General features: G+C 49.7%; 1 protein-coding gene across 1 annotated transcript in view; it reads left to right on the top strand.

Annotated features, from left to right (window-relative positions):
• The window catches only part of TRRAP (transformation/transcription domain associated protein), a 109,527-nt gene that overhangs the window by 13,245 nt on the left and 79,181 nt on the right, over positions 1-17,101 (top strand). Inside the window, exons 15-26 of the mRNA XM_056866151.1 lie at positions 66-163; positions 1,397-1,591; positions 3,342-3,533; positions 5,149-5,314; positions 7,020-7,276; positions 8,466-8,666; positions 11,008-11,159; positions 12,174-12,373; positions 13,434-13,651; positions 13,766-13,963; positions 14,746-15,006; positions 15,893-16,054. Of these exons, the coding sequence (XP_056722129.1) occupies positions 66-163; positions 1,397-1,591; positions 3,342-3,533; positions 5,149-5,314; positions 7,020-7,276; positions 8,466-8,666; positions 11,008-11,159; positions 12,174-12,373; positions 13,434-13,651; positions 13,766-13,963; positions 14,746-15,006; positions 15,893-16,054 (2,300 nt within the window). The remainder of the gene's footprint in view (positions 1-65; positions 164-1,396; positions 1,592-3,341; positions 3,534-5,148; positions 5,315-7,019; positions 7,277-8,465; positions 8,667-11,007; positions 11,160-12,173; positions 12,374-13,433; positions 13,652-13,765; positions 13,964-14,745; positions 15,007-15,892; positions 16,055-17,101) is intronic.

The raw sequence follows: 17,101 nt of genomic DNA, 5'->3' as shown, positions 1-17,101 counted from the left end.
TGCATGTGCTTTGCCGTTAAAAAGTAATTTTTGCTTTCCATTCCCCTTCCCCCCCTTCGTTTTAGAAGCTCAGTTCATTCCAAACAAGCAGCTACAGCCGAAAGAGACGCAGATTTATATCAAACTGGTCAAGTACGCGATGCAGGCTTTGGATATTTATCAGGTATGGAACTTGACCGGTGTTATGATTTTTTGTATGATTGTGAGGAGGTGGGGTGACCCTTTAGCCTCGCTCCGAGGAAAGGAGTTTCTGTGCCCCATTTATTTTCCCAGGCTCCTCTTCTCCCTGGAAGAGCCAGAACAAACAAACTCCCCAAGATAAACAATGAAGCTATACTGCCCACCTCCAGGGTCATCTAATCCAACCCCCTTAGTTCAGACATACAAACCTGACGAGTTTTTGGGGCATTTTATCTCCCATTCACCCGATGAGCCAGAATTGAATATGTAAGTCTTTAACACTCATCTCATGGTGTCTAGTTATGGGACCCTCAACGAACAGGTTTGATTCTTAATAATTGGCGTTCCTAACTGTGGTGCAGTCTGGCACGATCGCCGATCCAAGGCACCCCCATATAGATGTCACAGCCCTTCAAGTACTTGAAGAGTGTTATCATATCCCTTCTCAGTCTTCTCCTCTTCAGGCTAAACATACCCAGCTCCTTCAACCTTTCCTCATAGGACTTGGTCTCCAGACCCCTCACCATCTTTGTTGCCCTCCTCTGGACATGTTCCAGCTTGTTCTACTTGAAGGGCTGTCATAAAGAGGAGGGTGCCGAATTGTTTTCTGTTGCCCCAGAAGGTCGGACCGGAAACAACAGGTTGAAATTAAATCAAAAGAGTTTCCGTCTAGACTTGAGGAAGAACTTTCTAACAGTTGGAGCGGTTCCTCAGAGGAACAGGCTTCCTCGGGAGGTGGCAAGCTTTCCTTCCCTGGAGGTTTTTAAGAAGAGGCTAGATGGCCATCTGTCAGCAATGCTGATTCGATGACATTAGGCAGATCATGAGAGGGAGGGCACGTGGCCATCTTCTGGGCATAGATTAGGGGACACTGGGTGTGTGTGGGGGGAGGTAGTTGTGAATTTCCTGCATTGTGCAGGGGGTTGGACTAGATGACCCTGGTGGCCCCTTCCAACTCTAAGATTTTATAGGTCTTCATTTCCCGTTGGCTCCCTTTCCTTCTTTCCTCCTCAACCTGGGGAATTTGCCGTGTGTGTGTGAGGTTGCTTCCTAATCCCTGTTGCAGTTACCTGTGCATCTTCTTCCTTTTTCCTCCTTACACGTTTTCCTGTGCCTTCAGGCGCTTTCCCTTCAGACGCTTTTTGAAACCGTCGGAAAGCCAACGCGACGGAGGCAAGCATCGAATTGACGCAGAATGTCTTTTTGTCGCCCACAGGTCCAGATAGCTGGGAACGGGCAGACGTATATCCGGGTGGCCAACTGCCAGACGGTCCGGATGAAAGAGGAGAAGGAGGTGCTGGAGCACTTTGCCGGGGTCTTCACCATGATGAACCCATTGACTTTTAAGGAGATCTTCCAGACGACGGTGCCGTACATGGTCGAAAGGATCTCGAAGAACTATGCCCTTCAGGTAGCATGTTTTGTGCACTTGACGGTAAAGGCTTCGGTTCATCTGTGAGGTTTTCTTGGTTGGAATTTGTGACGCCGCCCCCGCTTACACGGGCCAGGTGGACTTTGAATTTGGTTTAATGCTCTAGGATCGGAACGGTGCAAGTTTTTTTTTTTTTATTTACTCCAATAGAATTGATATACCTCCTATCAACAGTAGAAAGCGGGAATGGGTTTTTAAGAGGCCCTTTTCTGATGTAGGAGCCCCGTGGTGCAGGGTGGTAAGCTGCAGTACTGCAGTCCAAGCTCTGCTCGCGATCTGAGTTCAATCCCAACGGAAGTCGGTTTCCGGTAGCCAGATCAAGGTTGACTCAGCCTTCCATCCTCCTGAGGTCGGTAAAATGAGTACCCAGCTCGCTGGGGGTAAAGGGAAGATGACTGGGGAAGGCACTGGCAAACCACCCTGTCAACAAAGTCTGCCTAGGAAACGTTGGGATGTGACGTCACCCCATGGGTCAGGAATGACCCGGTACTTGCACAGGGGACCTTTACCTTTTTTACTTTCTGATGTGTGGTTTATTGCTTAGAAACAAGGCTGTCGTGATGGCCACAGGCACAGATCACTTTAAAAGGGGGTTGGACAGATTTGTGGAGCAGAGCTCTATCAATGGCTAGTAGCCATATTGGCAAAAGCGAACCTCCATGTTCAGAGTCAGTCACCCTCTGAATCCCAGTGCCTGGACGCAGCATCAGGGGAAGGCCTCAGCCTCTATGCCCTGTTGTTGGACCTCCAGAGCAACTGGTTGGCCACCGTGCGAGACGGGATGCTGGACTAGGTGAACCATGGGTCTGACCCAGCAGGGCTCTTGTGTTCTTCTCCGGGGAAGGCCTTGGCCCTGTTGGGGGAGACAGGATGCTGGGCTGGATGGATCATTGATCTGATCCATAAGGGCTCTTTTTATGTTCTTACGAAGGGCTTGGCCTCTATAGCCCTGTTGTTTGCCCTCCAGAAGAGCTGGTTGGCCACTGTGTGAGATGGGATGCTGGACTAGATGGATCCCCACTGGCCTGATCCAGCAGGGATCTTCTCATGTTCTTAAAAAGGCTTTGGCTTCTGTGCCCCGTTGTTGGCCCTCCAGAGGAATTGGTTGGCCACTGTGTGAGTCAGGATGCTGGTCTAGGTGGACCACTGATCTGATCCAGCAGGGCTTTTCTGATGTTCTTCTCAGGGGAAGGCCTCGGCCTTTATGCTCAGATTGTTACATGAAACATCCATGTTTAGAGGATGATCAAATCCTCTAGTGATCAGATACTGGAGACATGGAGCAGCTTCCTCTGTTGAAGAAACATCAGGGGAAGGCCTCGACCCCTGTGCCCTGGTGCTGGTCCTTCAGAGGAAGTGGTTGTCCACTGTGTGAGACAGGATGCTGGACTAGATGGATCACCGGTCTGACCCAGCAGGGCTCTTCTGAGGTTCTGACCAGGGGAATGCCTCGGCCTCTATACCCTGTTGTTGGCCCTCCAGAGGAACTGGTTGGCCACTGTGAGAGGCAGGATGCGGGACTAGATGGACCACTGGTCTGATCCAGCAGGGCTTGTCTTACGTTCTTAACTGAGGGGGGTGGGGGGTGGAGGGAGATTGGTGAAACAAAACTCACAACGTTAACAGACTGCTGGAGAATAATTTCACATTAACAACGGCCGATGCAATTAATCTAACCTTTTTCTTTTCGGGTGAGCGGGGGCTCCTTTTAATTGTGGTCTCTCAACAGATCGTTGCCAACTCCTTCCTCGCCAACCCGACGACCTCGGCTCTGTTCGCCACGATCCTGGTGGAGTACCTTCTGGACCGCTTGCCCGAAATGGGCTCCAACGTGGAGCTGTCGAACCTCTACCTCAAACTGTTCAAGCTGGTCTTCGGCTCCGTCTCCCTCTTCGCCGCAGAAAACGAACAAATGCTGAAGGTAAAAAAGCGGTGAGCGGGCGAAAATAAATGGCCGTGCCATGTGGATTCGGTGTCTGTGCACGGAGCCGGCAGTGGTTGTTTTGAGGGGGCGATTGCATTCAGAGAAATGTGGTGTACTTCTGTGATCCCATCTTGTGGAATAAGATGCGGTGATGGCTGCCGACTTGGAAGGCTTGAAGACGGGAGTAGACATGTTCACGGAGGGGAGGGATATCCATGGCTACTAATCAAAATGGATACTAGTCATGATGCACACCAACTGCCTTATCAACAAACACCCGGGCATTGGCCACTGCATCCCGGTCATTGTCCCGCTGCTGGAGCGGAGGTCGCTTTTCATTTCGTAAACCAGCAAATCCAATTTGAATGGTGCGATATAGTTCCGTCGCCGCCCCCACACATGTTAAATTATTTGATTCTCAGGAACTGATGGCGCGGCCTTGAGTCGACAGTTCCATTTGAATGATGGGAGCCGTTCACAGGGACTGCAGAGCAAGGCCTGTCCCCTTTAGACATTAATATAATCCAGAATTATTTCAGAGTTCGTACCCACGATGAGCCAGTTTGTGCACTCCTATTTTGCTCTCTCTTTTTGCTCAAGCTCGCTCAAGACTTTTAAATTTCTTCTATATCAGTGAGGATGTCTGAACCTTGAACGGGGCTGTTTGGGGTGTTGCGGTTTGACCCGGACCCATGCGGTCTTCTCCGTCCAGAAAGTAGACTGTGTTTTGAGCCAAAGCCTGATAAGTTATGGTAGGGGTCCTCCGCCTTTTTGAGCTTGCGGGTGCCTTCAGAATTCTGCCGCAGGGGGGTGGGCACAACTGCAAAATGGCTGCCACAGGAGGCGGAGCCAACAAAGGGAGGTGACTATGTCACAATGAAGTGTGCCATCCGATACATGTGCGTGTCAAGTGCCGTCAAGTTGCTTCCTACTCATGGCGACCCTATGAATCAACGTCTTCCAAAATGTCCTATCCTTAACAGCTTTGCTCAGGTCTTGCAAATTGAGGGCCGTGGCTTCCTTTATAGAGTCCATCCATCTCTTGTTGGGTATTCCTCTTCCTGCTGCCTTCAGCTTTTCCTAGCATGATTGTCTTTTCCAGTGACTCTTGTCTTCTCATAATATGTCCAAAGTTCTACAGCCTCAGTTTAGTCATTTTAGCTTATAGGGTCAGTTCAGGCTTGATTTGATCTAAAACCCACTGATTTGTTTTTTTGGCGGCCCAGGGTATCCGTAACACTCGCCTCCAACACCACATTTCAGAAGAATCTACTTTCTTCCTTTCTTCACTGTCCAGCTTTCACACCCATACATAGTGATAGGGAATACGATGGCATGAACTAACCTGATCTTGGTGGCCAGTGACACATCCTCACACTTCAGAATCTTTTCTAGCTCCTTAATCGCCGCCCTTCCCAGTCTCAGTCTCCTTCTGATTTCTTGGCTGCAGTCTCCCTTTTGGTCAGTGATGGAGCCAAGGAATAGAATCTGACACATGCTGATCCTTATTTATTGATGTTATGGGGCAGGTTTTAACCACCGCACCATGCCGGCTGACAAGACAGGAGTTCGCCTCTTAAATCTTCCCGATGTCTGATTTTTTTTTTTACAGCCGCACTTGCACAAAATCGTGAACAGCTCCATGGAGCTCGCCCAGACGGCGAAGGAGCCCTACAACTACTTCCTGCTCCTCCGGGCGCTCTTCCGGTCGATTGGCGGGGGGAGCCACGATCTCCTGTACCAGGAATTTCTGCCCTTGCTACCAAACCTGCTGCAAGGTCAGAACCAACCCCCCCCTTGGTGTGCTGTTTGTCTCCGGACGTGAATCCAGTTCACCAGATTCGGCTAGCCTGGGCCATCCGGGGCAAGAAGTAAACAGAGGTGGTTTGCTGGTTCTTGTAGGTTATCCGGGCTGTGTAACCGTGGTCTTGGAATTTTCTTTCCTGACGTTTCGCCAGCAACTGTGGCAGGCATCTTCAGAGTAGTAACACTGAAGGACAGTGTCTCTCACTTCAGTGTTACTACTCTGAAGATGCCTGCCACAGTTGCTGGCGAAACGTCAGGAAAGAAAATTCCAAGACCACGGTTACACAGCCCGGATAACCTACAAGAACCAATGAACTCTGACCGTGAAAGCCTTCGACAATATAGAGGTGGTTTGCCTTTGGCTTCCTCTGTGTAGCAACCCTGGACTTCCTTGGTGGCCTCCCATCCAAGTGCCGACCAGGGCTGACCCTGCTTAGCTTCTGACATCTGATGAGATAAACAGAGGTGGTTTGCCATTGCCTTCCTCTGCGTAGCGACCCTAGGCTTCCTTGGTGGTCTCCCATCCAAGTACTAACCAGGGCTTAGCTTCTGAGATCTCATGAGATCGGGCTAGCATAGGCCATCCAAGTCATGGCAAGTGATGAACAGAGGTGGTTGGCCATTGCCTGCCTCTGCATGGCAACCCTGAATTTCCTTGGTGGTCTCCCATCCAAGTACTAACCAGGGTTGACGCTGCTTAGCTTCTGAGATCTGATGAGATCAGGCTAGCCTGGGCCATTCAGGTCAGGGCACAGACAACAAACGTGGTTTGCCTTTGCCTTCCTCTGTGTGGTGACCCTGGACGTCCTTGCTGGTCTCCCATTCAGGTGCTAAACATGGCCGACCCTGCTTAGCTTCTAACATCTGATGAGATCGAGCTAGCCTGGGCCATCAAGGTGACGGCAAGAGTCGAACAGAGGCAGTTTGTCATTGCCTGCCTTTGCGTAGCAACCCTGGACTTCCTTGGTGGTCTCCCATCCAAGTACTAACCATGGCTGACCCTGCTTAGCTTCTGAGATCTGATGAGATTGGGCTAGCCTGGGCCATCTAGGTCATGGCAGAGACAAGCAGAGATGGTTTGCCATTGCCTGCCTCTGAACAGTGACTCTGGACTTCCTTGGTGGTCTCCCGTCCTAGTACTAACCTTGGCTGACCTTGCTTAGCTTCTAAGATCTGTTGAGCTGGGGCCAACATAGGCCATCCAAGTCATGGCAAGAGATGAGCAGAGGTGGTTGGCCATTGCGTGCCTCTGCACAGCAACCCTGGATTTCCTTGGTGGTCTCCCATCCAAGTACCAATGAGGGCTGAACTTGCTTAGCTTCCGAGATCTGATGAGATCGGGCTAACCTGGGCTATCCGGGTCAGGAGTCCACAAACGGTGGGCCTCTGAAATTACATCATGGGACAGCACCATGGACAGATCCCAAAGCACATGCCAAACAGGTCAGGGCAGAGATGAACAGAGGTGGTTGGCCATTGCCTGCCTCTAAGTAGCAACCCTGGACTTGGTGGTCTCCCATCCAAGGACTAACCAGGGCTGACCCTGCTTAGCTTCTGAGATCTGATGAGATCAGGCTAGCCTGGGCCACTGAGGTCAGGGCGAAAAGCATTTTAAAGATGCTTAAAGAATGTCAACTTGAATTTGGGGGGGGGGCTTTATTTTGACACCTTTTCCAGGCCTGAACATGCTGCAGAGCGGCTTGCACAAGCAGCACATGAAGGACCTGTTTGTGGAGCTCTGCCTCACAGTCCCGGTCCGGCTGAGTTCCCTGCTTCCATACCTGCCGATGCTGATGGACCCCCTGGTGTCGGCCCTGAACGGTTCTCAGACGCTGGTGAGCCAGGGCTTGCGGACCCTGGAGCTGTGTGTGGACAACCTGCAGCCGGACTTCCTGTACGACCACATCCAGCCCGTGCGGGCGGAACTGATGCAGGTATTTTTTTGTCTGGTATATCCTGCACCGCAAAGTGCGCTAGAGCGAGTCTTTTATAATTACAAACATTCTTAAATATAAATTCCTTAATAAAAAGTGGTCTCGCAAACTCTGAGTCTGCAGCATTAAAACGGAGAGGAAGGCCCGTCCGCCCTTGGGGACGCTTTCCTCCTTCGGCGTCGGCAGATTTTATTGATCTTTATTTATTTATGTATTTTTTTAAAAAATATTTCCTGAACCATTGAAATACGAACAAACGTACAATACATAACAAACAAGAACAACATGATACAAACATAAAAAACTGAAAGTATGCCCAAACAAGCTTTAATTGGGCGAATGTACAAATTTTTGTTTTCGTCTTGTAGTCTTCCCTATATTGAAGCTGCCTTAGACTGAATCCATGGTCCATCAAAGTCAGTATTGTCTACTCAGACTGGCAGCTGCTCTCCAGGGTCTCAGGCAGAGGTCTTTCACATCACCTACTTGCCTGGTCCTTTTTAACTGGAGATGCCAGAGACTGAACATGGGACCTTCTGCTTGAGCATACAAAGCTGCCTTATATCCATATAATCATAGAGTTGGAAGGGACCACCAGGGTCATCAAGTCCAACCCCCTGCACAATGCAGGCAATTCACAACTACCTTCCACCCCACACCCCCAATGACCAGAAGATGGCCAAGATGCCGTCCCTCTCATCATCTGCCTAAGGTCAGAATCAGCATTGCTGACAGATGGCCATCTAACCTCTTCTTAAAAACCTCTATGGAAGGAGAGCTTACCACCTCCTGAGGAAGCCTGTTCCACTGAGGAACCGCTCTAACTGTTAGAAAATTGAACCATACCCTTGGTCCATCAAAGTCAGTATTGCTCAGGCCGGCAGCGGCTCTCCAGGGTCTCAGGCAGAGGTCTTTCACATCACCTACCTGCCTGGCCCCTTTAACTGGAGATGCTGGGGGTTGAACCTGGGACATTCTGCGTGCCAAGCAGGTGCTCTACAAACTGAGCCACAGCCCCTCCCCTTACGCTATTCTGATTTATAATATTGTATACACTATGTATTCGATCATTCACTCTCATGATTATGTATTTTTTGATCGTTATCTATTGAAAACATTTCTGGGCTGACTTTCCACTGGGATCGGGTGGAAATTCTGCTCATTTTCCTCTCAATTCTCTCCCTCGAAGGCCTTGTGGCGAACCCTGCGCAACCCCGCTGAGACCATTTCCCACGTCGCTTACCGTGTCCTCGGCAAGTTCGGGGGAAGCAACAGAAAGATGTTGAAGGAGTCCCAGAAGCTGCAGTACATCGTGACCGAGATCCAGGGGCCCAGCATCACGGCCGAGTTCTCTGACTGCAAAGCCTCCATCCAGCTCCCCATGGAGAAGGTCGGGTTCATTTCTCCGGCTCTAGAAGCCACCTCCAAAGATTTAGGAGCCAGGCTCATACTTCTGCTGTCAGGGAATGCGTCTGACCCTATTTTTTCACCATCGCTCCCGTGAAAAAATGCTAGGCTTTGGCGTGAAATTTCTAGGCGCCAGGGTGACCTGGTGCCTGGGATTTGTCAAGTCCTGGTTTAAGATGAAAAGCGCAGTCCTGTGCAGACTTGCACTCTCCTGAGATCAGGTTTTGAAAGTAGGTCACTCTGCTTTGGATGGCTCTGCCACTCCCGTGACCTTTGACGTATGGCTACAGGGGCGGGGCTTAACCAATGGTGTAGTCGTTAAGAGCGGCGGACTCTAATCTGGAGAACTGGACTCCAATCTTGATTCCCCACTCCTCCCCATGAAGCCAGCAAGGTGTCCTTGGGCTAGTCACAGTTCTCTCCGAACTCTCTCAGCCCCACCTACCTCTGAAGGTGTCTGTTGTGGGGAGAGGAAGGGAAGACGATCATAAGCCGCTTTGGGACTCAGGATGTGGTGATGGCTTCCAACTTGGAAGGCTTTAAGAGGGGAGTGGTTCATGGAAGAGAAGGCTATTCAGGGCTTCTAATCAAAATGGATACTAGTCATGATTCATACGTATTCTCTTCAGGATCAGAGGAGCGTGCCTATGATATCATGTGCTGTGGAACACAGGCAGGATAAATGCTGCTGCAGTCGTCTTGCTTGTGGGCTTCCTAGAGGCACCTGGTTAGCCACTCTGTGAACAGACTGCTGGACTTGATGGGCCTCAGTCTGATCCAGCAGGGCCTTTCTTATAGTCTTATGAGACTAAAGGTAGAGAAAAGCAGGGTATAAAAACCAACTCTTCTTCTAAAGTGGGCCCTGGGCCAGGAATTAACCCCAGTTAAGAGTAGGGTGGCGCAGAGTGGTAAGCTGCAGTACTGCAGTCCAAGCTCTGCTCACAACCTGAGTTCGATCCCGACGGAAGTTGGTTTCAGGTCCCTGGCTCAAGGTTGACTCAGCCTTACATCCATCCGAGGTCGGTAAAACGAGTACCCAGCTTGCTGGGGGTACAGGGGAGATGACTGGGGAAGGCACTGGCAAACCACCCCGTAAAACAAAGTCTGCCTAGGAAACGTCGGGATGTGATGTCACCCCAAGGGTCAGGAATGATTCGGTGTTTGCACAGGGGACCTTTACCTTTTAAGAGTAGGGTAAAAAGAAGAAGATCCAACATGAATTGCAGAATACATTTAAAATAAAACTAAGACTGGACCCCTAATATTTTTTATTAAGTATAATTCCATCCGACTTACCCAAACAATTTACAGATGTTTTTAAATATGCTGCAACAGCAGCAAGAGTGGTACTGGGAAGGACCTGGAAGCAAGTGTTCATACCAGACATAGAGGAATGGAAGGATAAGCTGCTTGAATACGCAAATATGGCCAGAATGACTTTTATGATGAATCCTGCTGATAATGAATCTATGGAACAGTTTAACGAGAAATGGCGACCATTTTATACTTATATGCTCACAAACTGAAAACTATACTATTAACCTTTGTGTGTGTGTGTGTGTGTGTGTAAAGTGCCGTCAAGTCGCAGCCGACTTATTGCGACCCCTTTTGGGGTTTTCGTGGCAAGAGACTAACAGAGGTGGTTTGCCAGTGCCTTCCTCTGCACAGCAACCCTGGACTTCCTTGGTGGTCTCCCATCCAAATATCAACCAGGGCTGACCCTGCTTAGCTTCTGAGATCTGATGAGATCAGGCTACCCTGGGCCATCCAGGTCAGGGCAAATCAGTTCGACACCGCTGCTTTATGGGGTTTTCAAGGCAAGAGACTAACAGGTGGTTTGCCAGTGCCTTCCTCTGTATAGCAACCCTGGACTTCCTTGGTGGTCTCCCATCCAAGTAGTAACCAGGGCTGACCCTGCTTAGCTTCTGAGATCTGACGAGATCAGGCTAGCCTGGGCCATCCAGGTCAGGGCATTAACCTTTAGACTATATAAATCATTAGAATATACGAGTAGACAAATGCAACTATATTGATTCATTGAAAATGCCTGGTAATTATAAATGTATAATGTTTTTGATTTTATGATACTAAAACTTTGCTTGTGTAAACTATATTAGACGGATTCCCTTACCCTTTCCCTTTTTTTCCTCTTCTGTATCTTATAACTGGAAAAATAAAAACTTTATTAAAAAACAGAGTAGGGTAAAAAGAGGAGGAGCCAGGCAGAAGCTGAGCTTGTGCAATTTTTTTTTTTGCCATTCACCAAACAGAGATGCCTGAACGCATCCTATGGTTTGCTAAGGCCATCCTTTCCCCCTTTTTAGGCCATTGAGACGGCTCTGGACTGCTTGAAGAGTGCCAACACGGAGCCGTACTATCGACGGCAGGCGTGGGAGGTGATCAAGTGCTTCCTGGTGGCCATGATGAGCCTGGACGACAACAAGCACGCCTTGTATCAACTCCTGGCGCATCCCAAGTATGATTTTTTGTTTTGTTTTCCCCTTCCAAAAACAGTTTGTGAAAAATCCGAGCTTCGAAAGGGTAGCGGTGTCGGTCTGCGGTAGAACAGCTAGATTCGAGTCTTGCGGCACCTTGGAGGTCTGAAAGTTTTGTTGGCCCCTAAGGTCGTGGATTTGAATCTAGGGAACCCCCTAGTTCAGGGGTCCCCACAAAATGGCCACCGCCGCTTACCTTTGTCCCTCAGCGAAGATCCTTGTGATAGCAGCTGCTGCCGAAGCAAACTTTTTTTTACAGTCTGTGCCGCCAATGAGGTCCCCTTGCTGGGCGATCACTCCGCCTGGAGTTGCCCACTTTCTGCCAACACTTGGTGGGCTCCAGGAGAGGTGTTAGCAGGCGCTGGGTTGGGGACCCCTGCCCTCGTTCCTCCATTTGCACCATGAACGCTCAACAGTACATAATCAAAACGATTAACTGCCTTGCGTCTTGGTAGAAAACTGGCTTAATTGTTGCAATAAATGGGACAGTGCTGTTGTATCTCCTGGCTGATGGTCCACTTGGGTTTTCCCCAAGAGCCAGCTTGGTGTAGTGGCTAAGAGCGGTGGTTTGGTGCGGTGGACTCTGATCTGGAGAACCGGGTTTGATTCCCCCACTCCTCCACATGAGCAGCGGAGGCTAACCTGGTGAATCAGGATGGTTTCCCCACTCCTACACAAGGAGCCATCTGGGTGACCTTTGGGCTAGTCACAGCTCTCTTAGAGCTCTCTCAGCCCCACCTACCTCACAGGGTGTCTGTTGAGGGGAGGGGAAGGGAAGGTGATTGTAAGCCAGTTTGATTCTTCCTTAAGCGTTACAGAAAGTCGGCATATAAAAACCAACTCTTCTTCACTGCCTTGATCCAGATTAAACGTCCCCGCATGGCTTAGATAAAGGCTCTATTGCAAGGAATCTGTAAAAGAGTTGGCTGCGGTTGACCTGTGAGCCTGGAACGCCTAAAACAGTGGTGTCTCCCCCCCCCCCCGATTTCTTGCAGCTTTACCGAGAAGTCCATCCCCAATGTCATCATCTCCCACCGCTACAAAGCTCAGGACACGCCCGCCCGCAGGACCTTCGAGCAGGCCCTGACGGGGGCGTTCATGTCGGCCGTCATCAAGGATCTCCGCCCCAGCGCTCTTCCTTTCGTGGCCAGCTTGATCCGCCACTACACGATGGTGGCGGTCGCCCAGCAGTGCGGTGAGTAAAAATTGCGGCCGACCTTGGTGGCGGAAAGCGCTTGTCTGTCTGTCTGTCTGTCTGTCTATCTATCTAATCTATCCATCCATCTATCTTTCTACCTACCTACCTGCCTACCTCAGGCCATCTAGTCCAATCCCCTGCTCAATGCAGGATCAGCTTAGAGCATCCCTGACAAGTGTTTATCTGTCTGTCTGTATCCATCAAATCATAGAGTTGGAAGGGGCCATACAGGCCATCTAGTCCAACCCCCTGCTCAATGATCAGCCTGAACATCCCTGACAGTGTTCGTCTATCTATCTAGCTATCTATCAGAGTTGTAACCCAACCTCCCCAGCAAGCCGGCTCAGGGCGGGTAACATCATTGAAAATAATACAATAATAATTGGTACACTAAAATCAGCAATAAAATACCTTAAAACCCAAAACAACAAGATTGGGCTCAAGCATGTGGTGATGCCAAAAGGAAATGCGGACCCTCTTTCCGGGGACATAGCACCCCATCTTTTCCATTGCTCCCAGACTATCTAGAATTCTTCACCACACCCACCTTTCGAAGACTTTTCTACTTGGCCAGACACAATGCCTTACCCCTCAACGAATTATTTGGCAGATCCCTAGACAGCTCAGTCGAGCGGAGAATCTGCCCGTGTGGAAAGTCAAAGGCAGAAACATGTATCTATTTTTTATTCAGTTGTTCTCTTCAATAAGATCTTCTCTTATTGCTTCATTGATTTCACACTTCCCTGTTTGTTGTCACAGCTATCATTTAATCTAGTTGCTGTCTGGTAAAGATAAGGCCATGACTCTATCTGTAGTTTATTATTTCACGGCCGCTTTGAAGAAACACCGAAAGGTATAAGCAAGTTACGCCTAAATGCTTATTTGCATACAGGCACTCTTTTTGCACTAGAACTGGAAAGGGAAAGCATCACAGTTTGTTCAATTGCAAGTATCAGTAATTAGTTGTTTGTTTTTCTGATGAGTGAAGTGGTGGTTGAAATCTAAATTGAAAGCTCCTTGCCCCGTTTCCCCCTTCCTGTGTTCGTGTCCGTTCCAGGTCCTTTCCTGCTCCAGTGTTACCAAGTGGGGAGCCAGCCCAGCACCGCCATGTTCCACAGCGAAGAAAACGGCTCCAAGGGCATGGATCCCTTGGTGCTGATCGACGCTATCGCCATCTGCATGGCCTACGAGGAGAAGGAGCTTTGCAAAATTGGAGAGGTGGCCCTCGCGGTGATCTTCGACGTGGCGAGCATCATCCTGGGCTCAAAGGAAAGGGTAACAGAGAAAAGCTCCCCCCTCCCGTTCGGCTCGCTTTATCGAAACCGTCAGTGGGATTCCGGGGAACTTTCCGGCTCTGACGCCCGTATTTCTCGGTTCCCCCACCCCTAGGCTTGCCAGCTGCCGTTGTTCTCGTACATCGTGGAGCGTCTGTGCGCTTGCTGCTACGAACAGGCCTGGTACGCCAAGCTGGGGGGCGTGGTGTCGATCAAGTTCCTCATGGAGCGGCTGCCCCTCATTTGGGTCCTCCAGAACCAGCAGACGTTCCTCAAGGCCCTCCTGTTCGTCATGATGGACCTGACGGGAGAGGTAATGGCTTTTCCGTAAGCTTTTGGAAAAGATTTTTTTGCGGGGAGGGGGGTCAGGTTTTTGTAACATACGGCTCTCTTCCTCTCCTTCCCTGCTGTCGTTTAGAATGGTGGTTTGGAGCGGTAGACTCTGATCTGGAGAACCAGGTTTGATTCCCCACTTCTCCACATGAGAGGCAGAGGCTAATCTGGTAAACTGGATTGGTTTCCCCGCTTCTCCACATGAAGCCAGCTGGGTGACCTCGGGCTAGTCACAGCTCTTTCAGCCCCACCTCCCTCACAGGGTGTCTGTTGTGGGGAGGGGAAGGGGAGGTGATTGTAAGCCGGTTTGATTCTTCCTTAAGTGGTAGAGAAAGTCAGCATATAAAAACCAATTCCTCCTTCTCCTCGTCTCCTGCTTCTTCTTCGTTCGAGGCTTGGAGAACTGTTAGACACTGACTAAATGAGACGGAGGTATCATTTCCCAGGGGCTTCCCTCAGTCATCTCCAGCTGCGGATGCTTAATAATGGCATCATTTCACTGTCTTGAGTATTATAGCTTCATCGTACTCATAGTTAGCGTTGCCAACGCTGGCTTGGGAAATTCCAGGAGATTTGGGGACAGGACCTGGCGAGGGAGGAAGCTCTTTCCCCAACTCCACGCTTAAGCCAGAATTTCGCTCGATCCGGTCCCTTCACCGTCAAATTCGGGGACTTCCGAATTTCTCAAAAGTATTCCTGTTATTGCCGTTCTGTTCCGCTATTGTCGCGTTTGGCGCACCAACGAATCTTCCGCCGCCTCAGGTTTCGAACGGAGCAGTCGCGATGGCCAAAACGACCCTGGAGCAGCTCCTGATTCGGTGCGCGACGCCCCTGAAGGACGAGGAAAAGACGGAGGAGATCCTGGCGGCCCAGGAGAAGTCCTTCCACCACGTGACCCACGACCTGGTGCGGGAGGTGACCTCTCCGAACTCCACCGTGCGGAAACAGGCCATGCATTCCTTGCAGGTGCTCGCCCAGGTCACGGGGAAAAGCGTCACCGTCATTATGGAGCCGCATAAAGAGGTGAGTGTTTGGAGCCTTAATTGTCCGACTTGCAATACCGCGATACAGACGATTATTTAGGGTGGCTAGACTGAATGCCATCCCTTCAGGGGTCTTAATGGGTCATTTAAATAGGGTACCATATTGTGAGCGAGTGTGTCAGTATGGTTCTGGCCAAATAGACACTCTTCACCGCTCTTCGTTTAGCTGTGACTTGCTCAACGAGGCTAGAGACAGATGGATAAAGCCTTTTCTCTGGGAATCTGTCTTTAAACTGGATAATCTGAAGGTTCTTTTAGCAGGGGTGGATTTTAATACTACATTGGCAGTCACCAAATTTCTTTCCCAGTCAATCAAGATTAAAAAATACTACCGTATTTTTCCGTGTATAAGACAATGTCTTTTCCTTTAACAGTTTACTTAAAAATTGGGGTGGTCGTCCTATACACGGAATAATACAGGCGGGGAAGAGAGTGGGGCCCATGGGAATCCTTCTTCTGATGGGCGGAGAAAAGAGCTGGGCGCACGGGGACAGAGCAGGGCCCATGGGAAGGGTCTGATCACTGGTCTGATCCAGCAGGGATCTTCTCATGTTCTTAGGAAGGCCTTGGCTTCTGTGCCTTGTTGTTGGACCTCCAGAGGAACTGGTTGGCCACCGTGCGAGACAGGATGCTGGACTAGATGGACCACTGGTCTGATCCAGCAGGGCTCTTCTGATGTTCTTATGAAGGCCTCTATGCCCTGTTGTTGGCCCTCCAGAGGAATTGGTTGGCCACTGTGTGAGACAGGATGCTGGACTAGATGGACCCTTATTGGTCTGATCCAGCAGGGCACTTCTGACATTCTTACGACTTCGAGGAGGTGCACCCAAGGCTCCCTCCTGGAACGGGTTTTTGCTGTCTTCCAGGTTCTCCAGGACATGGTTCCTCCCAAAAAGCACTTGCTGAGGCATCAGCCCGCCAACGCCCAGATCGGCTTGATGGAAGGGAACACCTTCTGCACCACCCTTCAGCCCAGGCTGTTCACTATGGATCTCAATGTGGTGGAGCACAAAGTCTTTTATACAGAGGTACTTTGGGGGTCCAAGACATTCAGGTGTTGTTTTTTCTCTCCCTTCCCTTCTCCAACTCAGCTCTTGGACCAAATGCCAACTTAGATGGGTTTAGAAGCGGTCCCCTCTCCCAAGGAATGCTGGGAATGGCAGCGGAGTCATGTCTTAACGAGGGCAGGAAGGACAGCTGCTGACCCCCATGCCCTGTGGAAGCATAGAGGAGTTTCATCTGCTGGTCATCTGCTTGGTTCGAGTCCAGTAGCACCTTAGAGACCCACAAGCTTTCGAGAGTCCAAGCTCTCTCCGTCAGATACGAGTAGGAATGGAGATATCTTAGTCTTTATATCCCATTCCTACTCGTATCTGACTGAGGGACTTTTGACTCTCGAAAGCTCATTCCCTGAAAATCTCGTCGTTCTTGAAGGTGGCCATAATTGTAGACATCTGTTATCATTAATACACAAGGCAGCCCGTATAAATTCATTATTTTTTAAAAGTTTCATTTAAAAGAGATAGGTGGTGTAATGGTTAAGAGTGGTGGCTAGGAGGAGTTCTCTAATCTGGAGAACCGGGTTTCATCCACGTGAGCGCTGGAAGCTAATCTGGTGAACCAGGTTGGTTTCCCCACTCCTTCACAGGAAGCCAGCTGGGCGACCTTGGGCTAGTCACAGTTCTCTTAGAGCTCTCTCAGCCCCACCTACCTCACAGGGTGTCTGTTGTGGGGAGGGGAAAGGAAGGTGATTGTAAGCTGGTTTGATTCTTCCTTAAGTGATAGAGAAAGCTGGCATATAAAAACCAACTCTTCTTCTTCTTAATTGTTCCACAGTAGCTACTGACTCGCTTTGCGTCCATAATTTTAATGCAAACCCTCAGACCGGTTGATACTTCGTCCGTTTGGTGCGTGTGTTTTCCCGTTAACATTTAATCCTTTTTAAGACACAATTTATTTATTAGCAATATCTATGGATAGTAGTAATAACAATGACAGTAGTAACACATTATGGACTAACATGAGTAAAACAATTAACGATCGGAGTGTGCTTCTTTTGGAACGGCAGTGGTTGT

This window comes from Euleptes europaea, chromosome 21, assembly GCF_029931775.1.
Source record: "Euleptes europaea isolate rEulEur1 chromosome 21, rEulEur1.hap1, whole genome shotgun sequence".
In the NCBI taxonomy this organism is placed as follows: Eukaryota; Metazoa; Chordata; class Lepidosauria; order Squamata; family Sphaerodactylidae; genus Euleptes; species Euleptes europaea.
The sequence above is the reverse complement of the archived record's forward strand: the minus strand, read 5'-3'. Positions and strand labels throughout refer to the sequence as shown.